We start from the raw sequence: 25,961 nt of genomic DNA on the forward strand, positions 1-25,961 counted from the left end.
TGGTCCAGTGCAATGTGTTAGCATCTGATGCAATGAAAAGGATCTCAAAAGACAAATGTCTTAGTAGCCTTTGAAGTGTTTAAAACGCTGGAATGATGTGGGTGTAATAATTACCTGGCTAGGGCATTCTGTATTTTTGTAGACTTCTCAGAAAGATTTGTGGTGCCCCCCAGATAAAGACCATTTGTAAGGTCTATCTGAAACATATCCTTCGAAGCAGAAGGAAATGTTACCTACTTGTAATGCTAGTTCTGTTTAATTGAAATCTTCATTGAAGTCAACAATCCTCTCTCATCCAACTGGCTCTACCCTTTAATAGCGAGTTCTTCAGTCAATTCTTTATGACATTAGTTCCTCAAAAAGAACTGAGGCTGTCAAGCAGCTGCCAGTACAAAGCATGATGGGCTATGGAAGCTACTGCCTCATCAAAGGAACACTGCAAGCAGAAGGTATAGAGGATTCAGAATAGAAAACTTCAATTTTTTCTTAAAGACAGAATGGTTTGATTTTATGTGGTTTGTTGGACAGCAAATGTCTGTGATCTGTTTGTGAGATATTGGAACAGGTTTTGTTTGACTGTGTACAAGGCGAATAACAATGGTGTTATATTTAATTTTGCTGATGAAATACTGTGGGGATCTTCGATATGGCTATTTGAGTGAGACTTCAGGTCTTAAAAGTGATTTGTCGCTTCCACTGTAGTAGTTTCTGGTTTAGGGGTAATGGAATACCAGTACTTCAGTGTAAATGCTCTGATCCTAATCTTGCTACGGAGTTGTGATGGTGGGACCGCAGAGGCTTTGATGTTATGCAGTCCAAGTGAGATTGAGTGGAAGTAGTTGAATTGAGATCTAAAGCTGGATCCCAGACCAACTCTGCATTGCTCACAGAAAAAAATGGAAAGGGATAAGTGCAGAATTAAAAGAAGAGTGTACCAGGGAAGGTAGAGGTAGTGGTGTCAAATGCTCAGAAATCGCCATTTGGAAACGTTGCAGAGCTCTGCAGAATTATAAGTAAGTGTTAACCTATTGCTTCAAATGAGAATTGAGTTATTTATAAATTGAGGGTATTTTCTAGGTTTTTGATATTGGCACAGGGGTGGCTGAATATCCTATTAGGAGTGAGGAAGTTAGAATCAATGTGTGGTTGATGCTGTATTTGTAAGCGAGAAACAGTAGTTAAATTTTTTGTTTCTGCAAAACTGCTAGCCATCCGTGAATCACACGCAGAGAAGTAGGTTAAACATAGATGGCAGTGGATATGGGTTTTTTGATACATAGTTGGAGTTCAGTTTTTCAGTGTAGGAGTAGTGTGGGCCATGTTTACATTTAGTCTTCAGGAAAGTTCAGCGGTAGGTGCTGGATAGTATTAGTAAGAGGTTTGAATCTTGTAGGACTCCACATTTTACCTAGTAAGAGCTGGAGAGGAAGAAAGCAATTAGCAGTATTGTGATTGGCTGGAGAGGATGGATGCAAGAGACAAGACCAAGCTGTTTATGGCTTCTGCTGCCTCTGCAACATGACTAAGCAGGATATCCTGATCTAATTTCAAAAGCTGCTGTGATCTAGGAGTATTAAGAGGCACATTTTTCGATCATCAGTTACTAGCATTGCACCCTCACTGAAATTGTGAGGCTTCTGTTTTGCATTTTGAGGCTATAGTTGCTTAGATTAGCCAGGTGTTGAACAACAGTATATACATAGGGATCCTAGATGAGACCAGCAGGCCAAAAGTGGACCTATGGTTGTTGGTAATGGTCTGGGGAAGAGTATTTTCCTTTTCAAATGCATGATGACAGCTATTACTGTTACATTCCAGAAAGAATAGTTTGTGAGGTGAAGTGTGGATGTGTGCATAATCTTAAAGGGTGTGTTACCTAAAATTCTTTACTTGTTCTAAGATGTTTGTGCTGTAGAAAAATCTTTGAATACAACAAAAGCATTGAAGGTTGCTAAATGGATAGCCAACTTCTTATACCAAACGTAAGCCTTACGAAGAGCAGTGTAAGAGTCCAACCTCTGATCTATTCTATCTGCACCACCCATGGGCTTATTGTAGTCTAAAATGCACACTAGTTTGCGCACTTCAGCAACCTGGCCCAACCAGTCACAGGTGAAGTACTTTCATCATGGATGGTAGCTAGCATGTAGCCCTCACTCCTGTATGAAAAGTTAACAGCGAGAAGTTCACCCCTTCTCAAGTCTTTTACAAACAAGGTCTTTCGGGTAACCTTTATGGTTAGAGCAGATTCTGCCACAAGCAACAGTGTCCACTTTGAACAATTGCACCTCAGTGTAGAAGTTATCTACATATAAACAGTGACCTTTATTAAAAAGTCCTCTCCCAAGTTTCCACACAATTTCTCACTAACTCTGAAAGTGGATGCACAACAAGGGGGGGGGGGGTCAATACTGGATTCCCTACCAGTGAACACCCTGAAATTATAGACAAATCCGTACTACTCTCCGACAGCACATACATCCTAATCCCATAATGTGCCCTCTTGCTAGGAATGTATTGCATAAAAACCAAATGGCCCTTGAACAGGGCCAAAAACTCATTCACAGCTGTTTCTCTCCCTGGAACATAAAGCTCTGAAAATCGATCTACAAAGGACAGGCTGAATCTTAAAAAGACAGTCACAATCAGCGTGCTCTTGTGGCAATGCTGAAGCATTATCAACAAAATGCAGCATCCGAAGAAGAAGCAAATACTGACCGTGGCTCATGGTTGATGGAAATATAGCCATTATCCTCAAGGGACTAGCAGACCAATATGAAGGCCGCAACAGCTTCCTTATCAATCCCATCAAAATAAAGTTAAAATCCAAGAACTTCTTCAAGTCATCCAGATTTGTGAGAGTCCACCGGGTGGCTGTAGAGTGAGGCTTAAGTCTGGCACCATTGTCCTTCAAATATTGTTCAGCATACAAATTGGTCTGGTCCGCAGTCTTATCCAAAATACACCATCCATAATCAATGGAAAGAAATTTGTAGGCAAAAAGGTTTCAGTATTCACTCGACACCCTGTGACACAACTAAAGTCAGGCTACGCCGGATGCACCATATTTGGGGCAACCCAGAGTTCAGCTCTTCCAATGGGAAGCTTTTTAGCCCCTGGCTGCAATCCAGATGCCTCTTGCTGCACTATTGGTACATCAGTGTCCTCTACAAGGGCACTTTATCCGCACTGAGAGTGCCTTCATCATCAGATTATTCCTCTTGGACAGAACATTAACTGCCTGAATCCTGGACTTCCTCCTCTGCCTCAGATGCAGAGTCCGTCTCATAATCATGGCCAGAGGAAGATTCAAAAAGCATGTCAACAACCTGCAGAGTTATAATCTTGTGGCTAGCCCTAATCATTACTAAGAAAAGTAACTTGACAAATAAATCAATACCCAACACTGTGTTAAATTAGTAATAAACAAAGTGTGGCTTTATGAAACGGAAAGTAAAGCTACTAGTAATCTGAAAGGAAAAGCCAATCAGTACAAACCACACAAAGACCTTTATATTGAAAAACAATACCACTCACTTGCCAGAGGCAGCTAGACTCAATCGCACTTATTCTGCACAGACACAGCAAGCACCAATAATCTCCCCCCGAAAAAGGAAGAACAAAGGAAAAGGGCACACAAGGCGACACAATACACATCATGCACTAATCCAAGGAGGATTTCACAAACACAATAAAACAGAAGCTAAATGTGCTGCTATTATCACATCATTTACAAAAATCACATTCATGCAGGGAAATTATACTTATTTACAGTAAACAGTACAAAAGTATTTTCTTACAAAACACATGCAACCACACAAACCACAAACCTTCCAGAAAGCTGGAGTCACAGCACAGGAAATAAAAACCTTTGTATTAGAATAAAAAGGAGAAATAAAACATTACAATCACAAATGATGACAAGTATTAAAACAGTTGACATTGCAAAACCCTATGCCTGCCCATCACCACTCAAATGCCAGCCACACACATCACTAGCCAGAAGCAAGTCGACACAAACAGCCAGTAAAATTCCCAGTTCAAACACATCCTCATCAGCCAAATGCAAGTGAGCACACACCGCCAGCCCAGCAGTAGTCCACACACACTTCCATCCACATGCACCGTCGGGTAAGCACCACTCCACACACAGCACCAACCAAGCGCCAGTCCACACACTGCCAGCTTAGCACCAATACACACACACACACACACAGACAGACAGCCAAGCACCACTCCATGCATACTGCCAGCCAAATGCCACTTCACTCACGCCACCAGCAAGGCACCAGTCCATGCACCCTACCAGCCAAGCTCCAGTCCAAGCACACCTCCAGCCAAGCGCCAGTCCACCACCAGCCAATCCACAGACAACGCCAGCCAAGCGCCAGTCCACCACCAGCCAAGCACCAATCTACAGACACCCCCAGCCAAGCACCATTCCACTACCAGCCACGCGCCAGTTTACAGACACCGCCAGCCGAGCACCAGTTTACACACACCACCAGCAGGGGTGTGGAATTTTGGGAAAAAAGTACTTGTCCAAGGGACAAAGTGCTACAGAAATCTTCTTGTCCTGTAATAAAATCCACTTGTCCCCTTTACTACCTAAATCATTTAGCTGCTGCTTTTACTAATCGGTTACACCCTCCTAATTAAAGTTGCCCTCTGCTTCTGCCCATCAGTAGTAAGCAACCACGCAAATTCCTTTACAGCAACCTGTAAGAGTCTATATTCCTGTCACCATAACGGCTAAACACATCCCCTTTCCTCTCAATTACAGTCCATAACCCTTCCACTGACTCATCATGGGCTCCATCCCATCACCCTCTGCTTCTGTCCCTTCACACTAAAAGCTTCATGTTACCCATTTCTCTCAATACAGACAGAATAGTTTTATCCCTCCTCTCTCTCATTACAGGCCACAGGTTCCATCCCCTATTTATCCACTACACAGAATACAGGTTTCATGCTTGGCCCATTTGTCTCCAACTCACTTCATGTTCTATGCCCCTAGGGCCGAGTAATACTGCTGTGGCTCGTGAGCATGTACCATAAAAGACACTGGTGGCAGACTTACTAGCCAGGAGAAAAGAGACAGATGGTGGATGCAGTGAGTTCACAGAGTGGAAATAAGTGGGACCAGAGCTGGAGATGCGAGGGCTACAGTGATGAAGTAGTGTACAAGAATGCAAGGAAGTGTGCAAAGAGGATGCTGGGAAGAGAGGCGGTCAGGTTTGTAGAACAGGAGTTGAGGCGCTAAGCAGGAAGTGAGCGGCAGAAGGAAAGATGAATGTGATGAGAAGGGACTATAGCCACGAGCAACTGAAAGATACAAGACAAAAGCGAGGCATCTGTAAGATTATGTGTTCACTTTTCTTGGCAAGTAGGCAGGGGTTGGTTTATTCCAGGCAGGAAGAGCAATTTTGGTTTAACCCCCAATATTCTGGTTTATAGAAGCATCTTTTACCACAGACGTCAGTAAGCCAACACCCTGGGAGGTTCAGGATATCAGAATAAACAGAAAACACAACAAAAGGGGGCCTCAGAAACGAAACCCAATAACCTACATTTATTTAAGGCAAATAACCTCAAAATCAAGACACAATCAATACTGGCAGTGTAACAGACATACTCTGAACTTGATTATTTTGGGGCAAAAGTACCAAAAATGCAAACTGAAATTGAAAATGCGAAATACCTTGCATATTTAGAGTACTTTCACTGTAACTTGCAGATCCTAGCACATGACTATAATATAATATAATACAATGCACACTTTTGCCACTTTTTGCAGCTTTAATTATGGTTGATTTATCAGCATGCGCTATTTTGAAATCAATTTATGTGTCCTGTGGTGGCTCATGATAGACTTGTTGCTAGCCGAATAGTCCCACTTAAGCGCAGTAGCTGCTGGCTTCCTGCTTGGCCCAGTTGTTGATTTAAAATGTTTATCCCCCTTCCAGTGGATTAACCGTTTAACTAAGGTACTCTCATCCTCAGGGGAGCTACTGGTGCTATTCTCTGAGACTGCAGAGCTTGTAACTGCCACATCATCTTCAGGCACAGAAGCCTGAAACATCAGATAACGAAAATAACCTGTCCCCACAATCAAGAGAATCAACAGGTACCTTAAGCCCTCCTGTGGTTTAAAGTTAATTTTTCGTGAGCCAGGACTATAATTCCTGTCTGAGCTACTGTTGAGCTGAGCAATATACGTAGAGGGAACAGTACGACCGATTAGCCAAGCCAGGGACTGCATATAAATATGAGTTTTACCACTCCCTCAGAGCCAGAGACCTAACCTAACTAAAGTGGTTGTAATTACGGAGGTGGGGCTGAGCTGGCGAGGGGCTTAGTGCAGTCAGGATTAGAAGTGATAGTAATAACATGAGGGTTCGTCACAACAGAATACACACTGACCTGAGATTTGCATGAGGAGGAGGGAAGACTGGGTGACTCACTTTGCAGCGTACCCGCTTTAGTTCTGACTTGTGTGCTGCTTGCTACTCCTCCAGTGTGCGTCCCCTGGATGTTATCAGTGAATGTAACCACCGCTCCAGGCTAACCTGTCGATTGATCATCTTGCCAGTTGCAAACAGTGTTCGGTATAGGCGCGCTCTCAACACCAGCACCAGCTGTAGTCAGCAGTTGGTTCTGGCCACCAGTCATCCTCAATGGAAGGCTGCAGTCCAGAGCCTTAGTTCAAGCCAGTCCAAATAGTGCTACTCAAGTTACCCCGGATTCTTAGTTTCATGCCGCCCTTGGCGGTCTATGCCTTTCCCGCGGCCGCGCTGAAAAGTTGAGAGAGGGTTGGATGTGATCTGTCCTGTGGGAGCAGAGGCGGGGGCGCCACCCTTGCTATGCTGTTGCCTGCCGCATCTCCAATTTCCTTATGCTGGGTTGCAGTCCCCTCTGACCCTGGCAGATGCACTCATGTTCTCCTCACTTGTGAGTAGCATCAAATAGCAGAGATCCTCCTCCCCCCGTTCCCGGGTTTTACGTGACCACTTTCGGCAGGATTGAAGAGAGTGGCTCCTTCGTCATTTGAAAACTTCGGAAGTGCCGATAATCAGCATTTGAGCTGCTGGGCCTGCCAAGCCAGCCAGTAACACAGACACTGCCATTTAACTCACACAGCCAATCACTCGCTAGAACACAGTCATGGGCTTATAGCCAGGCAGAGACCTCAAAAGGTTCTCTGGCTTTCTGCTAACATTTTTGATTGGCTGCCAGCCCCAGAGTGCTTACAGATCGTTTATTATTTATGTAAATTAATGTCTACTTGTCCGTCGGACAAAATAGACAGTAAATCTTCTTGCCCGTCATAAAAATCAACATGGTTCAGGCGTCGGGCGGTATGATTCCCCCACCCCTGCACCAGCCAGTCGATATCCCACACACACCAAGTACATGCAGGCCATTAGCCAAATTCCATTTCACACACACACACACACACACACAAAGAAACTTTCCCTGGTGTTCCTGTAAATATGGACGATCTGCCCCAAGGGGGGCAGACACAGCCAAAATACATGCTCAAAAAAATGGGAGCGACTCTTGTCAAAGGGACCGCTCCCCGACATATAAATAAATAAAATTCCTGGTGATTAGTGGCTTTTTGACCCCCCCCCCCCCCTTTTGGCAGATTGAGCCTACAAATATGGCCGATCTTCTCGGGAGGGGGAGCAGAATATGGCCCAAACATTGGCCTTAAAAAGGAAAATGACCCTTGTCCAAGGGTCGGCTCCCCAACTTATAACAAAAAAAAATATCTGGTGTCTAGTGCTTTTCTGCTCTGGAGCTAAATATATGGCCAGGCAGAACATGGCCAATACATTTCCCCAATTAAAGAGGAGCCATCCTTGCCCAAGAGCCAACTCCCTGACATATAAGAAACGACAATCCCTGGTGTCTAGTGGGCTTCGGCACCCCCCAGATGGCAGATCTGCTAAAAAAAAAAAATGGCTGATCTATATAATGGATGACGAATTAAGTAATAATTTGGACAATACGGTTATCAATCTGACCGATCTTGAACTGACACCGAGAGAAACTAAAATACTATCATTGGGATTGACGTTTTGCACACCCACCAATTTTGACTATACCCAGACCCGAATAGATCTGTTCCAATTCACACGAAAACTTAAGTTGCAAAAGTACTTTATAAATTGTACAAACAAAGGAACGGACTTGGGAGAATCCGGCCAAGGAATCGCTGATACTCTCAGCATTGCAGACATGGCAACTTTAGGGGATCTCAATGCCCTTGAATATGATGAATCATTAAGCCAACTGACACCTGGTGAAATAGCTAATCTAGGCAATATAAATGCCTATCAAGCTACTGAAACACAGTTTAAACCAAAATCTGTATTCATGCCAGTTTTACTTAAGGATGGGCTAGACCTTTTTTCTGAAAATGTGATAAAGGATTTAAAAGAACTGTCACTTTTGAGCACAAGACAATTCAGCACTAAAGACCACAACCGGAGAATGGAGTATGGTGCGTTGATTGCAAAAATACAAACCAGATCTAATATCGTTGTGCGTTGGTCAGATAAGGGTGGAAATGTAGTGTTGTGGCCACTCAAAATGTACAATGAGGAAGCTATGACTCAGTTACAGGACCAAGAATGCTATTGTTGAGTGAGCCCCAACCTAATAGTGGGTATACAAGAAAGGTATCATGGTGATCTATACAAATGGAGGAATATGGGTTTAATAAGTAAAGCAGAACTTAATTTCTTGAAAAATGATTACCCGACTACACCGCAATTATACCTGATACCCAAAATCCATAAGAATCCAACGCGACCACCTGGAAGACCAATCATATCTGCTATTGGCGGTCTATTTGAGAATACCAGCACCTATGTTGATCACTTCCTACAACCGTTTGTAAAAGACCTACCCGCTTACATACAGGACAGTGGGGATTTCCTCAAACATTTGTATGATTTAAATTGAGATGAGGAATTTGTGTTCATGACGTTAGATGTTCAAGCATTGTATACGAGCATCCGGCATATTGATGGTTTGAAAGCCTTGGAACACTATTTAAACAAGAGACCCATAGCATTATACCAACACTCCCTAATGTTATTGCAGATGGTAGAATGGTGTCTGAACAATAACAAATTTTTGTTTGACAAACAACACTACAAACAACTTCAGGGTTCGGCCATGGGTACTTGCTTCTCCCCCAGCTATGCGAATTTGCATATGGGCTGGTGGGAGGAGCAGGTATTGGCCACTAAATATGCTGAAATCTTGTCTGAAAATGTAGTGTTATATAAATGCTACATAGATGACATCTTTATTCTATGGAGAGGGACAACTGAGAGTGCAGAGTCTTTTGCAAGAAACCTCAATGAAAATAGCCTGAACTTAAAATTCACATGCTCTACCAGCAAAGAAATGCTCCAATTCCTAGACATAGAACTCTATGTAGAGGACAATAAGATACACACAAGGACCTACAGGAAAGAAACGGCAGGCAATGCAGTGCTTCATGCACTAAGTTTCCATCCCACTAAACTTAAAGAGTCTATCCCCTACGCCGAATGCCTGCGTATGACACGCAACTGTAGCACAGAAGCAGGCGTAGAAAAAGCCAAAACAGACCTGTTTGAGAGACTGAGTAAAAGGGGTTACAAATTACAAACACTAACTAAAGCTGAACAAAAATGCAAAACCAAAAATAGGAAGGATCTGTTATTCTCCAAGGATTTGGAGAGTAAAGATAAATCAACAAAGGTCGCAGTGAACATCCCTAGGATGATAACGGGATTTAACATGTACCACAATCAGGTCAGGAGAATCTTACAAAAACACTGGCCACTGATAAAAAATGACCCAGTTATAGGACATCTGAATGGCAACAGACCCTCCATAACATTCAGGAAGGCAAAATCCATGCGCAGCCAATTAGTATGTAACTCACCTACACTGATAAAACCTGCCACATGGCCGCCACCACAAAAAGGTTTTAAAAAATGCACTAAGTGCAAAGCCTGTAAACAAGGCATAAACACGAAAGAGGTCAGTGTGCCATTCAGGAGAAAACCCTATATCATCAGGGGCGGATACTCATGTAAGACCGAGTATGCCGTATATGTTCTGGTCTGCAGTTGTGGGAAACGCTATGTTGGGCGCACAATCCATCAAGCCCATGTCAGAATTCTCCAACATTTGCGTGCAATCACCAATAATGACCCAACTTATCCAGTGGCCAGACATATAAACACACAACATGATGGGAATATCAGGCATATCTCCTACTATGTTATAGACAGTGTCCCTAAAAATCCCAGGGGAGGAAACCGTAGACTAGCCCTAAGACGTCTAGAATCAAGATATATTATCTTGTTAAACTCGAAAATTCCAAATGGATTGAATTCGGACGAGGCCTTAACTGTACATCTATAATCCAGTGTAAGCCTTTTTCCGTTCTGAAACCCATTCCACGATATAACTCTGCACTTAAAAATCATTTGTGAAACTTTATTGTATAGTTTAAATTTTAAATTTTATGAATTATAGCATGTATGACACAGAATCATCAACATTATATTATGTTTATGCAAAAATGGTTACCAACTTTTGGCCGTAAGTCACAGAAGCACATGCATTAGCAGCATTTGATATTTGTGTATGAGCAATCTACTCCACTTGGAGACGATGGTTAGTGTAATTAAACGGCCAACAATAGGCAGTTTAGTTTTAAAACACTTTTCTTAAATACACATTTATTTGGGCTACGTTGTAATTTTGCACCGTTCGCCTCAACACGATTAATATGATATGCTGTGTGAGCGCTATGACCGAGAATGATATAAAATCATGCAATAGTGGGAATCATATCTGGTTTGGGAATGTTACCAACTATACAATGATTTCAATTGTATAGTAAAAGTGCGGAGAAAATGCGATGATTGTAGTCATTTATGACACATGTAAATACACGTTAATTTCCCTGCGCTACATGTATGAAACACGCAGTATGACTATTATGGCCTTATGATTTGCTGAGTGTTATCAGCCCTTTTTTGAAATGGTTTTGGTATGGTTAAGCACAGCACTTTGAACCTGTTACAAAAACTACTGAATCTTCTATGTCTATGTATATATGTGCTTGGACCATGACTCATTGGTAACTATGGAAATGAATAGCCTATCATGATAGAGGGTCTGTTTTTGATGTGTCATCATGTTAAATGCTTTATATGCTAATGTCACTCACAGCAGAGTAAGTGAGCAAGGCGGAGGCTTCCGCCGAAACGCGTCTGTGCAGCATGTCGGATTAAACATTTTCCTTGAGTCAAATTCACAGAGTCAGTGCCTTCCTTCTATCGTATAGGAATCGGATTGGTAAACAATATATATATATATATATATATATATATATATATATATATATATATATATATATATATATATATATATATATATATATATATATATATATATATATATATATATATATATATATTCCTCACAAATGTCCCCGTAGCAGAGGGAACTCCATTGGTTGGTGCACGCGTTTGGAGACCGGGAACGTGTCTCCCAGGTAATTTTGTAAACAAAAGGCAAGGACGCGGCACTCCTCTTGAACACGATAGTTTATTTTAGGTCTCTTTGCAAAAAGACCTAAAATAAACTATCGTGTTCAAGAGGAGTGCCGCGTCCTTGCCTTTTGTTTACAAAAAAAAAATATATATATATATATATATATACGGAATATATATGTAAAAATTTTACTCGCATAAAACCATTGAAATTTCCACGTTATAGTTAGTTGGACTCAGTATAACTTGCGCGTGCAATGCACTGCTGATGACGTCACATATTGGCAGACCTCCTATCAGCATAACATAACCTTTGACACACACATTCGAAAATAGAAACTAACATTTTCTTAAAAAAGGAGAAATCAATACCAATTACAACAACTTATTAGGTAATTCCAACATCTACATACACATCCACTCATTCACCAACAGTTCTATATAGTCGCTCATGCATGTACTTACTCATCATATGTACTCATACACCTATACATCCTGTTACACACTAATACTCATCCATAAAGTTACTCACACACAAATTCACACATGCAAATAAACTATCAAAAAACCATTTACTTGATTATACTGCGATATACACACCATTACACATACTTCTACAGAAACGGAAACATATTTACTCTCTTAAACAATCAATTATAAAAACACATACTCACTAACCCACCCATACACACAATCATCCTTCCATACAGTCTTGCACACATGCTTTCTTCAAAATACATACAAATAGTGAGTCACTCATTCATGCATCTGTGCTCTAAGTAATATCCCCCACTGAACCATACAGACACTGATACTGATACTCAAAAAAACAACTAATAACCCATATACACACTCATGTAGCTACTCACCAACCCATGCAGCCACTTATATACAAAGTGAGACGCAGATACAGATATTTAAATATTTAAACATTACTCGCTAATATATGTATTCACTAAGATACATTTAATAAGTCAGTTAACCAATCAATTTTACACAAAAAAAATCCATTTAGACATTTATTTACCCATTTATTCTTCCATCAACCTTTAGATATACATATATAAAAAAGATTTATTTTTCAGAAAGATACACATTCATTTGAGATGTCATCAGTGATGTCATGAGTGATGTCACTGACCATGTCATGAGTGATGTAATATGTGACGTCATCAGCAGTGCATTGCACGCGCAAGATATAGTGAGTCCAACTAACTATAACGTGGGAATTTCAATGGTTTTATGCGAGTAAAATTTCCACCTAACTATAACTGGTGTGAAACATATGGTTTTTTCAGTGAATTTAATAGGTATTTTAAATGCTAATTCCTAGCTATAACTGGTGTGAAACCTATGGTTTTTTCAGTGAATATATATATATATATATATATATATATAACCTACTGGTGGTCGCCAGTAGGTGGTTATAGTTAGGATTTTTTTCAATGCTGGGGGATGCGTCAAGTGGGGGCCAAAATAAAAGGGGGGTCCCAAAACGTGTTTCCCCATGTTAATTTCCATAGGGCGGTCGACCTCACTTTTAGCCCGAACGGCTGAATGGATTTACACCAAATTTGGTAAAATTGTAGGGACTGGTAGCCCGATGTGCCTTTGCTATGTTTCAAGATATGTGCTAGAGTGGATTTTGAGTAATTTAGGTTCAAAAAAATATATATATCTATAAGCGCGCCCCGGTACGCGCTCCGGGGAGCGCTCCGGGCGCAACACGCGACTTGCGCGCAGAAAGCTGATTGGTTCTTGGGTGACTGTAAACATTCGAAACAGTCCGGAGCAGCCGCCATCTTGTGTCTCGGTAGGATCGAGACACAAGAGGTGGCCAAAACAAAGGGGGAATTGACCATAAGGGGGCAGGGTAGACCCCCCTGACCCCCTAGGTTTGATGTGGGGGCTATAAAAGGGTCTCTCTGGGCAAAAAAAAAAAAAACATCGATTTGCGCGGGGGGAGCGCCCGGTACGCGCACCGGGGAGCGGACCGGGGAGCGCACCAGGGAAAAAAGAGAATGGCAGAGTTTAAAAAATTTTCATTTTATATAAATGGGAGGTAGTTCTGAAAAGAACAGTTTTTTTTTTCTTTTTGTTGTTTTATATATTTTTTTGTTTTTTGAACATTTTTTTGGGGGGGGGATTTTCAGAACATTTTTATATTTTTTGTAGTTTTTCTGGGGTGAAAAAAAGACAGGGATTGCAAACAGCTCAACTGGAGCAAAAAAATAGAAAAAAATTAAGGTTGCTTGCTGCAGTGATGGTTGTCTGCAGCTCGATTAAGTAAAGTGATGCTCTGCTCACCATAAGATATAGTTTTGTTGCAATATATGCAAACCAATTTAAATTTGGAAAACTTAGTTTGAACATTAGGGACCATCTCCCTAGCCTCTGCACCCGATGGAGTGGGTTGGTTGGAAGTGCCTGAAGTTGAAGGTTGGGGAGGGTTCTTGCTCAGTTGCCTGACTTCTGCTCTTGAGTAATTGTTTGGGTGCTTTCTCTGCATGTGCCTTATCATCGTGTGGTTCCCAAACAAATATTTCCTGTTTGGGTTCCCTCTTGACAGTTCTTGGTCACAGATCAGGCAAGTCACCTTTGCTGCATTTACTTTTTTGGTACTCCTTGGCATTTTGAAAAACTCCCAAATAAAATGTTCTTTGGGTTTGTATGGGGGAGTGTCCTCAGGCAGATATTGCCTCTCCTCCTGCTCCTCTTCGTCCTCCTCTTCTTCATGACCACCAATGTGGTCTTGTGGTGGTCTTTGTGGTGGTGGTGGAGGTGGTGGTGGTCCAGATGCACCTGCTGCTGCTACTACTGAAGCCATTTTTCACAGTCCTCTTCACTCAAACAACAAAGTGAAAATGAGGAAAAAAGGTGGGGTCTTTCATCATTTGGAAAACAAAACTGTTGTGAACCAATCAAGTGTTATTTTCAGGTCACATGACCCGACGCGCTTACGCTACGCGCCCCGGGGCGCGCCGCGTAAGCGCGTCGAATGCTTCCGGGTACGTTTACGCCGCGCGTATCAGCGCGTACGCGATACGTCACGATCATGTTTTCGTTCGCGACATTGGCGCTAACGGGACGCTTCCCGGTTCGCGCACCAGGGCGCTTCAAACGAGTACGCTCTCCGGGGCGCTCACCAGGGCGCGCACCGGGAGCGCTCCAAGGCAAAAAATAAATAAAAAAAAAAACATTTAAAAAAAAAATGGGAAAAATTGTAGGGACTGGTAGCCCGATGTGCCTTTGCTATACTCAAGTTGTTTTTACGAAAATTAACTTTCAAAAAAATATATATTGTGCTACATTGGGCTATATATATGTTAAAGCCCAAATGTAGCCCAAATGTAGCCCAATGTAGCCCAAAGATGGCCACCAGAGACAAAAAAAACAAATGTAGCCCAAATATCAGCCATATGTAGCCCAACTATAGCCCACTGATAGAATATACCAGAGTGTTCTAAAGAACAACTAGAGCGTTAACAGTCTTACTTATAAAGTGAGGCTTATAGTTAGGAATTAGCATTTAAAAAACCTATGAAATTCACTGAAAAAAACATAGGCTTCACACCAGTTATAGTTAGGAATTCGCATTTAAAAAACCTATTAAATTCACTGAAAAAACCATAGGTTTCACACCAGTTATAGTTACCTGTAACTTTTAGTGACATAAAACCATTGAAATTCCATGTTAAGTTAGTTGGACTCACTATAATTTGCGCGCCTGCAATGCACTGCTGATGACGTCACATATTACATCACTCATGACATGGTCAGTGACATCACTCATGACATCACTGATGACTCCATCCTTGTGACAGAGTGACAGACCTCCTTTCAGTGTAATGTAACCCTTGAAACACATATTCAAAAAAAGAAACTAACATTTACAAAAAAGTGGAGATACCTATACCAGTTACAACAACCAATTCTGTAATTCCACCATTTATATACACATCCACTCATTCACCAACAGTTCTATATAGTCATTCATACATATACTCACTTATGATATCTAGTGAGACACCTTTACATCCGTTAACACACCGACAGTCTTCCAAAAGTTACTCACACACATACTCACACATGCAAATAAACTATTGAACATCTACTTATTTGCATATACAGCTATATACACACTAGCACCTTACTTCTAAGGAAACTTACACATACTTACTCTCTTAAACAATCACTTATAGAAACACATACTTATTTAAACAGGAACTCTTTCAATCTCTCACTCTCACATATACTCACTTATATACATCAATACTCACGTATACTAGATTAAAACATATGTAGTTACTCATAAAGACACTAGTGAGACAGTCATTCACTCACTAACGCACACATATACATACTCTTCCACCCATACAGTCCTGCACATATGCTGTCTTCAAAACACATACAAACAGTGAGTCAGTCATTGATGCATCTATGTGCTAAGTAACACCCCCACCAAACCATACAGACGCTCGTACTGATACTAAAAAAAACATCTAATAACACATATACACACACAAATGTAGCTACTCACCAACCCATGCAGCCACTTATACACAAAGTGAAACACTGATACAAACATTTAAATATTTAAACAATACTCGCTAATATATGTATTCACTAAGATACACTTAATAAGCCAGTTAACCAATCAATTTTTTTTTTAAAAACATCCATTAAGACACTTATTTAAACATTTATTCTTCCATCGACATTTACATATACATATATAAAACATTTATTTTTCAGAAAAACACACATTCGCTGGATGGTGTCATCAGTGATGTCACTGACCATGTCATGAGTGATGTAATATGTGACGTCATCAGCAGTGCATTGCAGGCGCGCAAGTTATAGTGAGTCCAACTAACTATAACGTGGAATTTCAATGGTTTTATGTCACTAAAATTTACAGGTAACTATAACTGGTGTGAAACCTATGTTTTTTTCAGTGAATATATATATATATATATATATATATATATATATATATATATATATATATATATATATATATAAAATTTCTATGGCAAAATGAAACCCCTCATTTTGACTGTTAGTGTTCTAGTTGTTCTTTAGAACACTCTGGGACATTCTGTCATTGAGCTATAGTTGGGCTACATCTGTCTGATATTTGGGCTACATTTGGGCTCTTTTGTCTCTGGTGGCCATCTTGGGAGACTGCATATCAGAATTTTTTTAATGAAATATAAGAGGATTTGAGAAGTCACTCAAAATGTGCCCTAATTTTTCTTTCTTCAGCACTAATCATAATTTCTATGGCAAAATGAACCCCCTCATTTTGTTCCTTTGCAAATTAAATGTTTTAAGTGGTAACACTTTATTCCAATCAAGATGACTTCAGGTGTGCCATACTTTTGTCATAAGTAAGAAGGTTAGCGCTCTAGTTGTTCTTTAGAACACTCTGGGACATTCTGTCATTGGGCTATAGTTGGGCTACATCTGGCTGATATTTGGGCTACATTTGTTTTTTTTTGTCTCTGGTGGCCATCTTTGGGCTACATTGGGCTACATTTGGGCTCTAACATATATATAGCCCAATATACATTTTTTCAAAGTTAATTTTCTTAAAAACCACTGGAGCATATATCTTGAGACATAGCAAACGCACATCAGGCACCAGTCCCTACAATTTTGCCAAGTTTGGTGGAAATCCATTCAGCCGTTCGGGCTAAAAGTGAGGTCGACCGCCCTATGGAAATTAACATGGGGAAACACGTTTTGGGACCTCCCTTTTATCTTGGCCCCTGCTTGACGAATCCCCCCCAAACTTTCAGGGAAGGACCGAAGCGCCGCGAGGCAAATTTGAGGAAATGGACATTTTCAGGCAGATTCCTCAACCGGCGCCAAAGTTATTCCCAATAGAATGATGAGATTTTGCATTGAAAAAAATCCTAACTATAACTACCTACTGGCGACCGCCAGTAGGTAATATATATATATATATATATATATATATATATATATATATATATATATATATATATATTTCACTGAAAAAAACATAGGTTTGAGGCCTTATATAGTTAGGAATTAGCATTTAAAAAAACAGTGAAATTGCTCCTATATAGTTAGTTGTACTAACTATATTTCGCGCACCCGCAATCCACTGCTGATGATGTCACATATTACGTCATTCATGACTTGGTCAGTGACATCACTGATGACATCTCAAATGACATCAATGATGACCCCGCGATTTTTCAAAAAAAAAGAAAAAAAAATTTGGGCTTGTGGGACCCCCTGAGCAGGCCTAGGGGGTCAGGGTACTTCTACCCTGCCCCCTTTTTGAGTTCAACACGTTTGTTTTTCTGCTCTTCTGTGCCTCAGTCTACCGAGGCACAAGATGGCTGCCAACAATTTCTGTTTTGGAGTGCTGACAGACATTGGCAGCCAATCTGCATGCAGCTCGAGCACGCTAAGGTCCGAGCATGTGCAAGGCAGTGCAAGGACGGTGCGCGCACGGGCGCACACCGTGTCCCGCCTAAAGATATATAATTTGAAAAAAGTCGATTTTCTCAACTATTACTGAAGGGATTTTCACCAAATATACAAAAGGCACTTCTGCATACCAGGCTCTACCATTTTGCCAAGTTTGCAGTAATTCCATTCAGCCGTTCAGGCTGTAGCTGTGTCTAAAGGTCCTATGGAAAATTGCATTGGACTCAATTTCACATTCAATTTTCTCATAAACTACTGGAGGGATTTACACCAAACATACAAAAGGCACTGCTCCATACCAATCCCTACCATTTTGCCAAATCTGGTGTAATTCCGTTCAGCCGTTCGAGCTGTAGCCTTGTCAGAATGTCCCTATGGAACTTAACATGGGGAAAACACGTTTTGGGACCCCCTTTTTTCTATGCCCCGGCTTGACGAATCCCCCCGAAACTTTCAGGGGAGGAGTGGAGCGCAGCGAGGCAAATTTAAGGAAAATTACAGGTAGATCCCTCAATCGGCGCCAAAGTTATTCCCAATAGAATGTTCAGCATTACCTATGGTAACTAGGTCCTAACTATATATACCTACTGGCTATCGCCAGTAGGATATATATATATATATATATATATATATAAATCTGAATGTGATGATCACTGTTTTCAAGCACTTGCACTTTAGCATTCAAGCACTTTGAGACATTGACATGCAAGAGGTGATCATTTATACTGTTTTTGTGAAGGCTAGTGTTGCATGGTTATATAGCTATATTTTGCACTTGCAAATTATGTGTTTAGATTATTTTTACGTGCAAATTTGATATGGATTGTAAATGTCATTAGTTATAATCCACAATCTTACCATATTACAATGTTAGTATAAACAGTTTTTTTCAACTTAAATGGATTTAACCAAGTCAATACTGTTTAAACTGATTTGTTTTGCCTTTTCACTCATAAGCACTATGCTTTAATTATGTCTTCAAATCATTTAAGATATCTGATCTTTAATTGCCTCATTTTTACGCTGTATTGCTTGTTTGCTACCTCATTTTACCCATGCGTCCTGTTTCTTTAGGCGCTTGGGCTTTTAATTCCCATTTAATGCTTTGCCTACTCCTGATGCGTCATGTGACCAAGCTCCGTTCGCAGAGCGAAACGCGTCAGGGAGGGCACTTGCTCTGACACACTTTGAAAATAAATATTGCACTGCTTGCACTTTGATCGGTGTTGTGGCTTCGATGATTTAACATCTAATTGATTGAATGGTGGAGAGGAGGTCTACGCCCATTTAGACCGCAGCGAGAAGCGGTCGGGATTCTCTTATATGGAAATTAACATGGGGAAACACGTTTTGGGACCTCCCTTTTATCTTTGCCCCCGCTTGACGAATCCCCCCCAAACTTTCAGGGAAGGACCGAAGCGCCGCGAGGCAAATTTGAGGAAATGGAAATTTTCAGGCAGATTCCTCAACCGGCGCCAAAGTTATTCCCAATAGAATGTTGAGATTTTGCATTGAAAAAATCCTAACTATAACTACCTACTGGCGATCGCCATATATATATATATGTGTGTGTGTATGTATGTGTATGTATATATATATATATATATATATATATATATATATATATATATATATATATATATATGGATATATATGGATATGGATATATATGGATATATATGTGTGTATGTATATATATATATATATATATATATTCGCCACTCACTCCAAATTCGTCCGGTGAAAAATAGATGGCACTCCAAGTCAGTTTCTTTATCTAAGATGATTTATTTGGCAGAACCCCTGCCCCCTTGACATACGCGTTTCACCCGTTAGGCTTCGTCAGTGTCAGCCATTTTTTCGTACATTATATTCCCCTCCCTCCTTAAACATAAAAAAAGGACTAAAAGCTCGCCAAGGTCTTAACGTCGGCCATCTTGTAATGTGCAATTTATACATTTCATCTATACACGATAAAACAGTATTTACATGGGGAAAATGGTGACAGTAAAGTGCTCGTGCATTGTTAAAAATGTGAAATAACGGTTCATTTCTTACACAAAGTCTCTCATACATTACAATAAGATGTTATGGCACACAGACATCATTTGATAATATATCAGTGATTATTGGAATTTATATGTCTCTGTGCGTTCCTATACTTTGCTTTAGTCTCGCCCTGTATGGGCTTGGCTTACTAGTCTTGAGTCCCCTGTTTTGTCGAGTATAGAGCCCATTCTATATACCATAAATTAGTGAACCCAGATCAGTTCTTTTGGCAGGAAAGAATTCTGAATATTCTTATTGCTGGACTTCGTTGTAATACATGATATTTACTTGAGGGGTGAGTGATTTACTCTAAATGGACCCAGAGTTCCTCATCATTATTCAGCCCCTTCGGCTGCATACTTTGAAGATCAATTATATATCTGGATTCTAACGCCCTTAGTGATCTTACTCTGTCCCCACTGTGATCTTTTTTGCCCAGTTGGTCAATCAGGTAAAAAGACAATAGATCCCTATTGCTATTGCTTTTGTGGTGGGTCTCAAAGTGGCGTGCCACCGGATAGTTTTCGTCTCTATTTGTGATGGCACGCATGTGCTCCAAGATGCGTTTTTTGGCCGGATTGATTGTACTGCCGACATATCTTTTGGAGCACGGGCATACCAGACAATAGATCACAAATTACGAGTTGCAATTCAGGAACTTTGTAATCTCTCTCATGGGTCGTGTTCCATTTGGTCTCCCCTCATATTTTGTCCGCTTTTTGCTGTATTTGCATGCTTTGCATTGCATGCACGGAAAGAAACCGTTAATGGGTTTAGATTTCAGAGCCCTAGCGGGTTCCTCGAAATGGCTGTTGGTCAAGTGATCACTAAGGGACTGGCAACGTCTATAGGTGATAGATGGTTTGGTTGTTACAGTTTTTTCATAATGGGATCATATATATATATGTATATGTATATGTATATATATATATATATATATGTGTGTGTGTGTGTATATATATATGTATATATATATATATATATATATATATATATATATATATATATATATATATATATATTCCAAAGGCTCCGATCTCCTGAAGACTCCAAGAATTCCAGACCCAAATTTTGTGCGGTGAGATTTTTATTGTTTAGTGCAGAAAATCGCCATGACGCGTTTCGCGCTACCCAGAGCGCTTGATCACATGACACATGATGTGTATATATATATATATATATATATACAGATATATGTGATTACAATCATATCAAAGAAGTGGGCGAGACGTTCGCATTGGGCCACTTTATTTGGTAGTGTGCTTGTGCTTTTAGAGATTTTTCATTGTCAGACTCTCTCAAAGGGAGATTATCCATATCTGGGGACAAGAGGACAAAATAAAATGAACAAAAACACACAGTGGGCTGGAGGGGTATAGAACAATTTGGTATATTTCCATATGGTGTTGAAATGGGTAAATGTAATTGTGTTGTGATGTTTAACATCTGGGTAGTCTCTGCAGTAGCCCTTAGGTGGATGGCTATTATCTGGCCATGGTATCAAAGTTTCTATATAGTATTTCCTCCGTAGGAAGGTTGGCAGATTGACTGGCATATGGCTTGGACACTAGGACCCATTTCATTTCTGAGTGGCTCAAATGAAATAACCATGTCTACCTTGTGCCTTTAGCACATCTGCTGATCATAACAGCCACCCTCCTATTTTTAGTTACGGCCTTGACCTACCAACTCACTGTGAAAAGCCAACATAAATGACTGAGATTCAACACCGCCTACAATTTGAGGGTAGGGTTTCGCGGGTATCTGGGCAGGAGGTTGTGAGTTGACCATGCTGGACAATGTTTCCCACATACGAGTGCAGTAAAGTTTACATTTTAGATAACTTTTTTAGGTTAATTATCCTCAAATCTGTGGTAATTATGTATTTCCCTTAACTCTTCATGAGTACATTGAAGCCTCCTTAGCAATTAAATAAAACTGGTTGCATTAATGGGCAACAGTTTGGAAAATATTAAAATATAGACATTAGAACAAGTAAGTTCTGTTGGAGCTTAAAGTTATAAATTGCCTATCCTGAATACAGTTTCTTATTTGTTAATTATGTTTAATGTATATAGCACAGTAGACAACTGTAATTGTTTCTTTTTGTTGTGACTTGACCCTTTTGCCACTACAAATGTGCATTACAAATATTGGTTTCTAGAAATCTTTCTACAGGTACATTACATGTTATGAATAAAAAAAAAGGTTCTAAGTGTGGTGGTTGGTTATATACAGTCCTGGCGTATAAAAAACACATCTACTTGAGATAATCTTTTTGTGGCTGGACTGATGCATTTCTGTCTTTCGTAGGTGGGAAACAATGTGGTCTGGAAAACCCGTGAAGATAAGCTCTCCTCAGGCTCGCCAGTTCACACCTTGTATCAAAGAAATTAGTTTTCCAACTAACCTTATCCGACTGGAAATCAACAGTTCTCTTCTTGAATACTACACTGAACTGGATGCTGTAGAACTACATGGTGTCAAAGAGAGGCCTATGCTTTCATTTAAGAAAGCGGCTATTGATATGAGTGACTTGGATGAGGAGGACTTTGATGATAAGGATGGTGGTGAAGTGGAAAACCTGAGCAGACAATTTGGAAGTACATATTTGAAAGAATGGCCGAATAATGGATATTTTGATAAACTTCCTTATGAGGTAAGAATATAACCATGAAAGACTAAACCTGTTTCGTTTTGTTTCTTTTTACAGCTTCAAGTACGCTTAGTTTAATTACTACATTGCCAATGGCATCCTGCCCATTCACTAGTGCTTTCAATTCTTAGCTTCAGCTAATTATTGAGTGGCTAAATGTGGTCTCCAACTATTGGAGCTTGTCATCTTCTATACTAGTAAGAAAGAACCTCATGTTATGTTCTGAATGCTATTCATGCCCTTTACCACTTTTTGAACAACCAGATTCTGCCCTCTTTCAGCCACATTGTGCACATCTTCGTCCACGCTCTTTTTACTTCAGCACCCTCTGCATAATGCTGTGTGCGGAACAGCCTTCATCAAGCTCATTCATGGGAGTACTTTTTCTGCACTTTGTGGATGTAGGTGCAGGAAAATGGATAGGGTTCTTAGTCCCAGCACACCTCTTACAGTGAGATGAAGGTCTTGAAAAAGGCAGAAAAGGGGTCTGCAGGATTGCTGAGAAAATATAGCTTCAAAACACTAAAGCTATAAACTCTACGTTTGTGCTCCCAATGTTTGTATGTTTAATCTTTAGATCAAAAGCGGCTTGATCATCTGCATCGCTTACCTGCATACATACAAATGTGTGCAGAAGTACACAATAGAATCAGCTAGACATACATGCATTCTCTTAGAGTGCCTAACAAAAAAAGAAAATAGTAGTGCTTGAAATGAAAGCGGTGGAAGGATGCAACTAATGAGGTCAAGCTCCAGGGACAGGGAAGACACAAGAAGAAAAAGGAAATCCCATACAAGCTAGCAAATAAAAAGAAAGCAAATCAAAGTGAGAAAGCCAACCAGTGATCAGCATTGAGTGGACTACAAACCCATGGTAAACTGATAATAGCTATTTTTGCAAACAGACAGTGGTAGGTGAGACCTAAAAATGCTCCAACATCAGTTTGAAGGTGACTCTACAGATCCCTGTCCACCATAAACAAATAGGTAATGCAGGGATACTGCCAAACTGCTTGCAGCAATACGTCAGGGACCCAGACTGTTACTATGGAGCATTGGATTTCTGGACCACTGTTAATTTTGAGTTAGATCATTGACGGGTAGCTTCATTCGTTTGCGAGGTACATGCCAGGCAGAAGTATGGAAAGTGAGTTTTGAAAGCACTTTCTCTTGCTTAAAGCTTTGAGGCTGAAGACTCCTGGCTTAAAATGTATTCTCTGGAAAACTTGCCCCTGCATTAGGAAGAACAACATTTTTTGCTGCACACTATCCTTACTGGATCTCAAGAAAGCTTTCAAAACTAAAACTTAGGAACTCAGACTGTTTCTGCTCATAGAAAACAGAGCGTGGCAACCTGGAACATATGTTCTTCTCTTGTACATTGCTTACCTCTTATTGGACTGATAATCCTGCCTAACTAGGTAGAATATTGAATACATCTATCTCTCTGGACTTCCCTTCAGTCATACTTGGCCCATATGCACTAGAAACACCACTACCTCTGTCAAATCTGGATTTTACTCTGCGTGATTTATTTATCACCATTGCACTCAGTTATCCTTCCAGATTGGAAGGCCAATAATGTTTCCTATCATACATGGTGGGCATGAGTCACATACCTCAGAAGCCCTTATTCAGATCAAACTTAGGCTGTGGGAAACCCTATCACCTTGCAACGGATATGGAGAACCTTGGACTGTTTTATTCACAACTCACGGTTGATCACAGTAAATTATAGTAGATCTTCAACCTTGGATAAGGCCTGTGTTCCAGATCGGTTTAACCAGCCACTGACTGTCTCCCTTCTTTTTTCTTTTTTTCTCCTGCCTCCCTTGCTTGGTACTCTCTTCTCCTGTCTGTCTGCGTCCTTAAGACAGTTTGGGTATGGGTGCCATCGAGGCTCAACCTGTATATCTAAAGTCTTGCATAGTCTTTAAGGCTTAATTACATATCACAGTTATATTATGTTTCCGAAGAATGGAATTATATATATGGTTATGTGTTATTTCTCTTGTGCAATGCCCAGTGTTTTACTGCGCTGAACATTGTCATGCTATATTATCTTATATTTGTCTGTCTTTGCATGACTTTAGAACTCAAAAACTTAAAACTCAATAAAAACTTTTGGAACGGGTCTTTGAAGCTAAATGCCGCTTTGAAATAGTTTTATGGAAAAAGGCCATGGAAAAATTGATGCAAAGATCAGTTAAGCGGACATCAAAGATCTACTAACATATAAACCCAAAAGTATCCACATTGTATTCACGCAGGCAAAAAATATAATTTTGTGACTGTCTCCTAAGCCAGACGATTGTTACATTCTGTAACTAGCTGAAAGTTTACACTGGCTGCAATCTGTAATTGTTGAGAGGATTTGTATCTGTAATTGGAAGTGTTATGCTGTATATTGAACCACAGGGCTCATATATCACTTCTTTCTGGTCTAGCCGATTGTACTAACATAACAAAAAATGTACACATCTCCATTTCAGATTGTAATAGCTGTGGAAAAGAATAAAAATTCACTCAAAATCGCATAATTTAAACTAAGAGGAGGACTCAATTACTATATTTTGCTCTGTACAACTAAAGACATTTCTTGGCATTCTGAGATGGCTTATGTGATAAAGGCAACAATATAGACAACTAGGTTTCATTTTAACTCAAAAAATGTATTCATCCCTTAAAAATCACTAGCTTATAGATTTCGAATGTGAGTTTTTTGTACACAATACACAAATCTTTATATGTAACAAAGAGTAGTACTTTTTGTTCCTTAAAGACTCACCAGCATGAAGAAAGTGATGGATTCTAATGAGTAGGCACAGATGTAGAATGGGAAAGTGGTCTTCTGTCCATAGCAGGAGGCTGACCACGTTTATTTTGATGCTAGGCTGGGGCATGATCCCAACCAATATACAGAAACCATTGCACACCACAGTCTGTAGCGGATTCACGTTCTCTCTACTGATAGTTTAGCTTTACATGGTCTGTTTCGCTCCTCTTCTCTTATAAATAGTAGTTGAATATGAGAAATAAATCTCATCAAAGACCTGGGGATTGCAGGTTGTAGAAGCTTATTCAAATTAGCTAAACTGTGTGACAAATTATTTGTGCAAATCTCTAATTTTAGGCTGTATATGGTCGTAATTTATTAAATGGTAATATTGTGAATTGATCCACAAGCAAAAGTAGCTCAAGGGTGTCTTTAAACA

General features: G+C 40.1%; 1 protein-coding gene across 1 annotated transcript in view; it reads left to right on the forward strand.

Annotated features, from left to right (window-relative positions):
• The window catches only part of FBXL4 (F-box and leucine rich repeat protein 4), a 267,402-nt gene that overhangs the window by 96,921 nt on the left and 144,520 nt on the right, over positions 1 to 25,961 (forward strand). Inside the window, exon 4 of the mRNA XM_086926627.1 lies at positions 22,404 to 22,749. Coding sequence (XP_086782753.1) covers positions 22,404 to 22,749 — 346 coding nt within the window. The remainder of the gene's footprint in view (positions 1 to 22,403; positions 22,750 to 25,961) is intronic.

This window comes from Lissotriton vulgaris, chromosome 6, assembly GCF_964263255.1.
Source record: "Lissotriton vulgaris chromosome 6, aLisVul1.2, whole genome shotgun sequence".
Lineage (NCBI taxonomy): Eukaryota > Metazoa > Chordata > Amphibia > Caudata > Salamandridae > Lissotriton > Lissotriton vulgaris.